Source organism: Drosophila guanche, unplaced genomic scaffold (assembly GCF_900245975.1).
Source record: "Drosophila guanche unplaced genomic scaffold, DGUA_6, whole genome shotgun sequence".
In the NCBI taxonomy this organism is placed as follows: Eukaryota; Metazoa; Arthropoda; class Insecta; order Diptera; family Drosophilidae; genus Drosophila; species Drosophila guanche.
The window spans coordinates 403,002-412,107 of record NW_022995749.1 but is presented as its reverse complement, the minus strand read 5'-3'; the positions used below and the strand labels follow the sequence as shown (position 1 = coordinate 412,107).

General features: G+C 46.2%; 2 protein-coding genes across 4 annotated transcripts; one reads left to right on the top strand and one right to left on the bottom strand.

Moving 5' to 3' along the window:
* Positions 1 to 705: 705 nt before the first annotated feature.
* On the bottom strand, positions 706 to 4,002 carry LOC117585763 (gastrula zinc finger protein XlCGF26.1). 3 transcript variants are annotated; one of them, XM_034275437.1, is made up of 4 exons: positions 2,895 to 4,002; positions 2,300 to 2,800; positions 1,934 to 2,091; positions 706 to 1,858 (listed from the first exon to the last, which is right to left on the bottom strand). In XM_034275437.1, exons 1-4 carry the CDS (start codon positions 3,526 to 3,528, stop codon positions 1,538 to 1,540), a joined length of 1,614 nt encoding a protein of 537 aa, XP_034131328.1. In that variant the 5' UTR covers positions 3,529 to 4,002; the 3' UTR covers positions 706 to 1,537. The 3 variants fall into 3 exon arrangements, with proteins under 3 accessions (XP_034131328.1, XP_034131327.1, XP_034131329.1); XM_034275436.1 differs by having other exon boundaries at positions 706 to 2,091; positions 2,895 to 4,001; XM_034275438.1 differs by lacking the exon at positions 706 to 1,858 and having other exon boundaries at positions 2,074 to 2,212.
* A 693-nt stretch (positions 4,003 to 4,695) lies between these two features.
* Positions 4,696 to 6,213, top strand: LOC117584975 (NAD-dependent protein deacetylase Sirt2). The gene is made up of 4 exons (XM_034274178.1): positions 4,696 to 4,903; positions 4,963 to 5,045; positions 5,105 to 5,201; positions 5,259 to 6,213. The coding sequence occupies exons 1-4, from the start codon at positions 4,819 to 4,821 to the stop codon at positions 6,113 to 6,115; spliced, it is 1,122 nt and encodes a 373-aa protein (XP_034130069.1). The 5' UTR covers positions 4,696 to 4,818; the 3' UTR covers positions 6,116 to 6,213.
* The last annotated feature ends 2,893 nt before the right edge of the window (positions 6,214 to 9,106 follow it).

Below are 9,106 nucleotides of genomic sequence, written 5' to 3'. Positions count from 1 at the left end.
AACGTTTAAAATGGATTTCTTTTGAATTACTTTTGCTTTTCTATACTTTAATACTCGAATATTTCATTTTGTTCCAAAAACATTCACGGAATCTAAAGAAAACTCATCGTTCTTTATCAGCCTCAGTCGTTTCTTATTGGATTTCAATTTAAATACTTGGAAAAGGTGAACCCTTCAATTTCTGGAAATATTCCGCTTTGAATTTGGAAGAAGTTTTCGAATAAGGAAACGTTCCAAGTTGAATCGATTCAGTTTAAAATAAAATAACTAAATAATTATAATTTTCAAATGCGCTCCCTAATCGCTAGCTAAATCTAAATACAAGTCTAACTAAATCGTTGAAAGATTGAATAATAAATGGATCACTATCACATTATACTCGATTTGCGTGTGAAAACATCTGTGGGACTGGTTTTTGATAAGCTCTGAGAGGTTTGATTGCACAATTAGTGTGTGTTAAATATGAAATCTGTTTTACTTGTTTTTCCATGGTTTTATTGTTGTTGTTTTTAGCTATACGCTTCGCTTACATTTACAAATAGTTTATATGTATATTTTTTAATATATATACTATATATATATTCTCTACAACATTTACGCTCGATTCTCTGTGTGTCTATGCAGTAAAGCTGGTTTTACTTGTTTCTCCATTCGTATCGCTTAATATAGGGACTCTGGCGTCTCGTCTCTCCGTTTTCTAAGTATTTTGTTCTAGTACTCGTATAAGCAACCCGGTTCTTTTAATTATTCTTGTTTACTTTTCCTTCATGAATAGTTGGTATTATTATTATTGGATTATTTATGCTGCTCCGCTTGTAGTCAGTTGAGTAAAAGATGCTGCTAAATATCCTCTAAGAGTACACTTATATAAATAGTTGCGGGCTTTTCTTTTGTTTTTTCTTTTTGCGATGACAACTTATGTTTGTATACGATTAGAGCGGGCGGGGGGTTACACACAGTATAGCAATAACTAGTTGTATCATTATTTTATTTACTTTACTTTGCTTTTTCGGGGCTTAACATTTAACACGACGAGAAAAGCTGGAGAGAAGCTAGTCTTAACTAGGGGTCAGGGACAGGCAGCCTGCAGCTGAACTGAGAAACGGGCAGGGGGGCTTGGGTGACAACAGTTATGAGGCTAATAGTAGTATTAGTTTTAGTAGTAGTGGGTAGGTATAGTAGATATAGAGTTTTCGGCTTTAAACATCCTGTATTGTATGTGTGTGTGTGTGTGTGTGTGTGTGTGTGTGTTGTGTGCACGATGTACGGCTAGCCTTAATTTACAATTGGACACGCATGTGGATCAGCTCTTCTACTATATAGTTACATACAATTGCGCTCTGCACAGCAGGTAAATAACACTTTTGAGTATATCATTCAAATATAGTATTCATGTATAACTGCATAACTGTATGCGGTATAACTGTATGTATGTATGTATGTGTGTGGCATGCATATTGCACTATTCCTCAATGGCTGGTTGACTGGCTCGCTGGCTGGCTGGCTGGCTGCGGACTGGGTGGCTGGAGACTGTAGCCTAGCATGTGTGCACCCTTAGATGATTCTGCAGCGTGCTCTTCTGTCGGAACTGCTTGGGGCAGTAGGAACAGTTGTAGGGCTTTTCACCAGTATGGATCTTCATGTGATTGTTGAGCGTGGCCACCTGTCGGAAGTTAACCTCACAGATCTTGCACTTGTATGGCTTCTCACCCGTATGCGTCTTGATGTGATTGACCAGGGTGCTCTGCTGTGAGAAGAAACGCTGGCAGACGCTGCATCCAAACGGACGATCCGGATTCTCGCCCTTCAGCATGTTGATGTTGCCCACCATGGTGATGCGACCGGGCGGCGACGCGGCCTGGAAGTGTTCAGACTTGGTGTTGGTCTGGAAGTGCTCAGATTTGGCTGCCGCAGCAGCCACATTACTAGCTACCACAGAGCTGACCGTGGTGCCGCTGTCCAGGAAATGCAGTAGCGGATGATGCTCCAGCTGGATGATGTTGGGCGTTGCACCGTGCAGATTATTTGGCAGCAGTCCGCTCGTCAGTTGCTGCGTTCCCGGCGCCAGAGGCAACGGCATCGAGTGATCCACTGCAATTCGGGTTGAGGGTTGCGGGTTGGTTCGGTTGTCGGTTTGTTGCGTTTGTAGATGTTCGATTGATGGTCGTAACGGATCGGAGTGGTTTGCATGCGTACAAAATTTAAATAAAAGCTTCGTTAGGGAAGAGCGTTAATGGTCAATGCACACAGTGATAACAGAAAGCGGCTCAGTTGTAGGGCGAACACACAAGCGGCTCACCTGTGGCTGTGACTGTGCCGCCTCCCGGCTGCTGCTGCTGCTGCTGGGACGCCAGATGCGTGTGCGTCTTCATGTGATTGGTGAGGGTGCTCTGTTGTCGGAACTGCATGTGGCAGTAGGAACACGTGTATGGTTTGTCTCCCGTATGGATCTTTTTGTGATTGGCCAGCGTGGCCAGCTGGCTGAAGGACTTGTCGCACGTCTCACACTTGTACGGCTTGGGATCGATGTGCGTCCGCTCGTGATTGTGCAGCGTACTCAGCTGCGGAAATCGCCGCTTGCACACGCTACACTGGTACGGTTTCACCAGCTCCTCGGCCGCCGGCGAGCTGTAGCTGCCGGAGTATAGAGTCTTTGAGATTTGTACGCGCGGCATATGCTGCTGCTGTTGCTGCTGGTAGGCGTTGTGCATCTGATTCGCCTGCGACTTCCTCATCTTTCCACTCGACTGCGGCTGTGGCTGATAGTTGAGTAGTGACGTTGGCGTGCTCGACTCTGCCGCTGTGTGGAGCAAGTGTACGAAATGGGACATGCGTTTAGTTGTAGAGAAGTGTTTTGTCTGTACAGGTTTAGGCCAAACCCTCGTGTCACTTACCCTTATGCGTCTTGATGTGATTGATCAGTGTGCTCTGTTGCCGGAAGTCCTTGGCGCAGATATTGCAGGTGAAGGGCTTCTCGCCAGTGTGGATCTTCACGTGGTTGGTCAACGTGGAGATCTGGCGGAATGCCTTGTCGCAGTGCTTGCACTTGTAGGGCCGTTCATCGGTGTGTATTTTCATGTGGTTGCGTAACGTCGTCAGCTGCCGGAATTTGTTCTTACACACGTGGCATTGCTTCTTTTTGCGCGGATCGTCCACCACCGTCTCCTCCTCCTTGATGAATGTCTGCACCACCTCCTGCTTCATGGGCGGTATGGGCGTGTGATTGCCACCGCTATTCGTTGTGGTCGTCGATATATCTAGCAGGTGGACCAGTGGATGTTGCGGATGGAGCATCGTCTGGTGGGTGGGATGCTGAATGGCCTGCACAGCGGTCAGTTGGTGCAACGCGAACGGACTCTGTTGCAGGCTGGCCAGGGTGGTCGACTGTTGCAAGGCGTTTCCAGCGCCTCCACCACCACCCCCTCCGCCGCCACCGCCACCCCCACCGTGCGTTGCCAACTGGGCGGGCGCATAGTGCTGATAGTTGGCCATGGCAGCTGTCGCAGCAGTTGCATGATTCAGATGCATAGTTATGGGGCTTGCCTCACCGACCTGAGGTATTCGAAAAATCTTCAGCTCCAGCTAGTGACTTTCGGTCGCTTATTGTCTGCACATGAAGGATGCGAGTGGGCGCGTTATACAATTAAATGGAAAACCCGCAGCCATTTGCCACCAGAGCCCCACCACACTCTGTCGTCGGGTTTGTTATTTTAGCTGTCTGCTGCTACTGCTGCCGCGACCTGCCCTGGCACCTGGCACGTCGCTTCCACGTATGCGTTATCGCAAGCAATTCGGTAGGCACTTTGTCCTGCACAACATGCCACACAGTTTGCACAGTTTTCGCGAATCGTAATGTTGCTTTCTCTATGCTTTATGCAAAATTTTCAGGCCACGCTCTTTTTGTATCCGTATCCTTATCAAAACAAAAATGACTGGCGTGGTTTTCCAGGGCCTCGGCACGAGCAGAGCTGCATCGGAGGTGGTCGCTCGCCCAACGATAGTGTGCATCGAATAGTCGTACCAGGGCTACGCAGCTAAAATGTGCAAAAAACGCAATGCACTGCACATATCGGACACACTGTCGATAGCAACTATCGCAGAGAAAATATTGAGTAGCCGAAAAGTTATCAGCACTGTTCCCCAACATGGATGAGCAACATTCTAGTACCCTTGGGTGTAAGGATATCCTCGAATTGAGGTAATGTTGCTTCAGAAAAAAAGGTTACCTGTGTTGGAGATCCATTTCAAAACTATAAATACCGAGAATTAATATACATAGATCAGAACGTAGAAAACATATAAAAAGATTAAACGTATATCAGTCTAAGATAAGATAAGATACACCAACTTTAAATATCAATTAATGGAAATAGGGTATATAAAGACACATACTACTTGTTGTCCAGCAACAAATTGTCAAATACGTAGACTTCCATTTTCATTCACCACTTATTTTGCAAGCAATCCAATAAAAGGAAGTTATAACAACAAGCCAATCGTATGCATATTTGATTTGTCAATCGGATTAAATTATAGTTTCAGCGCTGAGAATTGTAACTAGCTGGTAATATTAAGCAGAACATCAAAATCGAGGAAAGTTTATTAGGATATACGGTATATTTTGTAAGTTAAAAGTAATATTTCTGTATATTTCCGAGGGTCAGGCGGTATATTTTATCGATAATTCCACGGTCACACTGTTGTGTTGTGTTGATTTTGCTTTTTGTTAAAAAAAATAAAAAACCAACGGCAGGTATTCTGCAAAGGCTTGCAAGCCTTCGATATATTTACTATCAAAGGCTTAAAACTTGCTTCACCATGAGCGACAACGAGCACAATGATCCTGCGGCTGTGGGGATCAGATCGAAGGAGGCCGATTCCCCCGATAATGACAGCAATGGAGGTCTGTCACTGTCAGCCCTGCTGTCATTTGGTTTCTGTAATTTGTGTTGATAATTTCAGGTAGTCCAACAATTGATGGAATTAGTATAATGCTCGCAAATACTTTGAGTATGGGTCCCAGTACCTCAGCGACCAGGGAGAAGGTAAGGATGGGCCGCAGAACTTCCGAGTGAATGCTGAAGCATTTTTTTATTTATTCCAGGTCATAGCCGACCTGACACCTAAGGGCCTCGCTGACCACTGGCGTAAGAATGGATTCAAGAAGATTATCACCATGGTTGGTGCTGGCATATCCACATGTAAGTCAACTGAGTGAACCGCTGTCCAGGTCTTTGACATTTAGTTTCGCTTTCCAGCCGCTGGCATACCGGACTTTCGGTCCCCCGGCTCGGGGCTGTACGACAACCTGGCCAAATATAAGCTACCGTACCCCGCGGCTATATTTGAGTTGTCGTACTTCAAAAGGAAACCAGCGCCCTTCTTTGCGCTGGCCAAGGAGCTCTACCCCGGCTCGTTTAAGCCCACTGCGGCTCACTATTTCATACGCCTTCTCCATGAGAAGGGTCTGCTGGTGCGCCACTACACGCAGAATATTGACACGCTGGATCGGCTGGCGGGCGTGCCTGAAGACAAGCTGGTCGAGGCCCACGGCAGCTTCCACACAAACCATTGCATTAGGTGCAAAAAGGAATATGACATGGCCTGGATGAAGGAAGAGATTTTCGCTGATCGGGTGCCCAAGTGCACGTCATGCATGAAAATTGTAAAGCCGGATATTGTGTTCTTTGGGGAAGACTTGCCAGAGAAGTTCCACAAAAGCTTGGATGTTGACTTCAAGGAGTGCGATCTCCTCATCATCATGGGCACCTCGTTGGAAGTTCATCCGTTTGCAGCGCTGGCGCAGTACCCGGGACCGCGCTGTGTGCGCCTTTTGATCAATCGCGATGCCGTGGGTCGTTTAAAGTATACCACTTGGATGGATGAGCAAAACGGCGATTCTCTGCTCTACAATAGACCCACCAACACGCGCGATGTGGCCTACCTAGGCGACTGTGACGCTGGTGTGCTGGAGTTAGCCAAAAATCTGGGCTGGGAGGAGGAACTACAGGAGCTCATGTCCACTGAGCTGAAACTTTTGGACAAGCCGAATGCGGTTGTAAAGCAGAAGTCAAAGAAAGATAAGGCGGCTGCCTCGACCAGCAGCACCCATTAGTAGATGGGTTTAAAGAAGTGTGTAGATAAATAGTTAAGTTTGGCTAAGAGTGCAATTTGTATACATGAGACATGTATAAACGGACAAAGGAATGTGCATCGATTGTGGAATTACTGGGAATGATTCAAGCGTAGAATCCTGACCCAATCCCAACACTGCCCGTGGCCTTCCTCCTGTTACTGGCAATAGTACTGGGCTGAAAACAGAAGCAAAATCCTCCCACGATGAGCGTATGGCGGGCACTAGTTAATTTTGATTTAAATGTGCAAATTCTATGGAAATTGCATAGGAGCAGGACATGTATAAACGGACAAAGGATGCCCATCATCATGGCTGTGCACGTAAATCCCGTGCGTTTCATTTCATTTCGTTCTTGCTCGTTTCCGGCTTTCAATTATTCAAGTGCCATTTGTGAGCCATTAGCGTTACCCTTGCAGTACTGGCCTGTAGTAGATGCTGAGGGGGGATGCTGTGGAGGGCCATGGCCGAGGTCCCTTTTAGCTGTGCCACCGAAAACCGCAAAAACTGATTGAGTTGCTCTGCCGTTTCCGGCGCACAAAAAGCAGAAACCGCCAACAAAGGTTAAATCTCGGACATGCTTGTGTTGCTGTTTGTCGTTTCTGTGTTTTTCAGCATTTTGCTGGCTCTGATCCTGCTGCTGATGCTGATGCTGATGCTGATTCTGTTACAGCTGCCGCGCCCACTCCAGCGTCATCAACCGCCATTGTGGGCGTTGGATGTGGCATCCTAACAGTGTGTTTATGAGGGATGCAGCTGCATCCTCTGCTGCACCAACTTAATGACTCACAATCTGTCCCACAGATAAACACACACAGAGAGGAAAGAGAGGGATCTCCCATGCAGAACGTACTCATACGAGGAGTCCTAGTACGGTTTGCTCGTAATGAAGCTTCTGCGGTGAATTGGCCAATAGAAAATACGTACGGGCTGCACTAATTAAAACCCAGGACACCGAACCAGTACAGCGGCTAACCTACTGGCCAAGGGAGGAATGGGGAAGAGAGACCAGCAAACAGATATTGTTAATCGCTGGCAGGGTGGATGCCGGAGGTACATAGCTGCACACCAGGAAATCAGATGCAGCAACGGAAATATTGATGGCCTCGCAATTTGTTGCAGTTGCCCCAGAACTTGGGGCAATTAAAGCTAATGGCCCCAAGAACTTGTCTATGTGCAATTTTCCAGAGTGTTTGGCTGTCTGTCTGTCGGTACGAGTATCTCCTCCTATGCCACATACACTCAAAATTGACTCAAGTTACCCCCAATATTAACTTGACTTGACTTGCTCTCGTCTCTCGCCTCCTGCTCTCTGCTCCACCTTCCAATCCAAAGCAATGTGGAACGCCATTAGGTGCACTCCATGCACACGCACTTGATGATGCCGAAGGGGGGTTGTGTTGGGGCCATATTTATGTTAACATGTTTCATATTTGTAATCAAAATGATGCCAACCCCCGCCCCCGTCTTCGTCTAATCCTCAGCAGAGCCTGTTCATCAGTGGCATTGAAACAAAAGACGAGTATTCCTTGTAGGGACACTCCTCGATGTCATCACCGACAGCTGTGCTCGCGCTCTGATATTGAATTCTTGACATGATTGCGTGGAGGAGCAACACAGCACACAGCGCACAGCTTGCTATCGAATTGATTGCGACCCACACACAGACACACACCAACGCACAGAGTTTAAAAGCATCGAAAATGCCAGGCCATGACCACAAATAACTCAAGCGGTCCCTAATAAAGCAAATCGAAGAGATCTTCATTGATTGTGTGGGTTGTCGGCTGTGGACTGTGGACTGTGGACTACCCTGAAAAACATCTTTGATGGGCGTTTATTCTAAAATATGCATTGTTATCGTGGCATAAACGAAATCTTTATGAATATTTTATTATGGCTTTAATAAAAAAGAAAACCAAAAGGGAGCTCAAAGCTCTCGAAAACCGCTCTCTGGCGACGGCTGCCAAATGCTGTTCAGAAAAAGCAATTTGTGTCAATAAATGTTGCCACAGTGTGTGTGTGGGGGTAGTGCATGTGTGTGTGTGCCCAATGTTCTTTTTGCGCATAATATCCATCCCCATACGCATACCCATACCCATCCCCATACCCAGCATAATCGTCATAATCATTTTATGTGCATGTTGTATAGCTACTTTTGGGCGCATACATTTTTATTTACGTCTTTGTCAACACAATGCTCCAAAAACGATTGAGTGTGCCACACCCACACACTGTGCAACAAAATTAAAGTGCGAAATGATGCCTGATGCCGATGCCTGACTGCCTGGCAGCTTCTGCCTGCCACACACAGCCAAATTGGCGGTTTTCGTGGCTCCAAATGAGCTGTGGTGGCATGCATAAAATAAAGTACATTTCCGCTGCGGCTACAAACATGCAAAGAGGAACAAGAAGTGAAGCAAAATCATCCAAATATACTACAAGAAATGATGAAAATATCTATTCAAAGTCTGCAAATATAAATTTGTTTCAGTGCACATAATAAGGATGGACACTAACCAGAGCAGAACAGAAAGCCTACACAATTACTCACAAGATCGCTCATATCATAATTCTTATAAATAATATGAAAACCCAAAAAAAAACAGTTTTAGGGTTTAGTCATTAGAGGATGTGTGTAACGAATTGGCAAACCAAATAATTCGCATTGATTTAGCTGGTTTTGATGTCCACTGACAGTAGTAGACCGGGAGCCCATACCGACCGCATGCTGCATTGATTTGGACCAGCAAAAACCAGCGTCAATGGGGTACACGGTGCATGGTTGGTCAATTGATTGGGCAAAGCCAATCTTCAATGAATAAATGAACGTTGCAGATGGGAGGGCTGTGCCGTGCTGTATGCCGGGGTCCGTCAGGTGCATCATCGAGTGCATTTAATTGTGGCACAGGACCCGCGCACTCCAACAAAAGGATTTTCGCTTTGTCCTCGACTGCTGTCACTGCACCCACC

Bases quoted from the DNA above. Each gene is read 5' to 3' on its own strand.
- LOC117585763 (XM_034275436.1), bottom strand. From the start codon at position 3,528: ATGCATCTGAATCATGCAACTGCTGCGACAGCTGCCATGGCCAACTAT. The intron at 2,801-2,894 runs GTAAGTGACACG...TGCTCCACACAG, and splicing joins TCACATCAAGACGCATAAGG to CGGCAGAGTCGAGCACGCCA. The intron at 2,092-2,299 runs GTGAGCCGCTTG...CCCGAATTGCAG, and splicing joins CGGCACAGTCACAGCCACAG to TGGATCACTCGATGCCGTTG.
- LOC117584975 (XM_034274178.1), top strand. From the start codon at position 4,819: ATGAGCGACAACGAGCACAATGATCCTGCGGCTGTGGGGATCAGATCG. The intron at 4,904-4,962 runs GTCTGTCACTGT...TGATAATTTCAG, and splicing joins CGATAATGACAGCAATGGAG to GTAGTCCAACAATTGATGGA. The intron at 5,202-5,258 runs GTAAGTCAACTG...TTCGCTTTCCAG, and splicing joins TGGTGCTGGCATATCCACAT to CCGCTGGCATACCGGACTTT.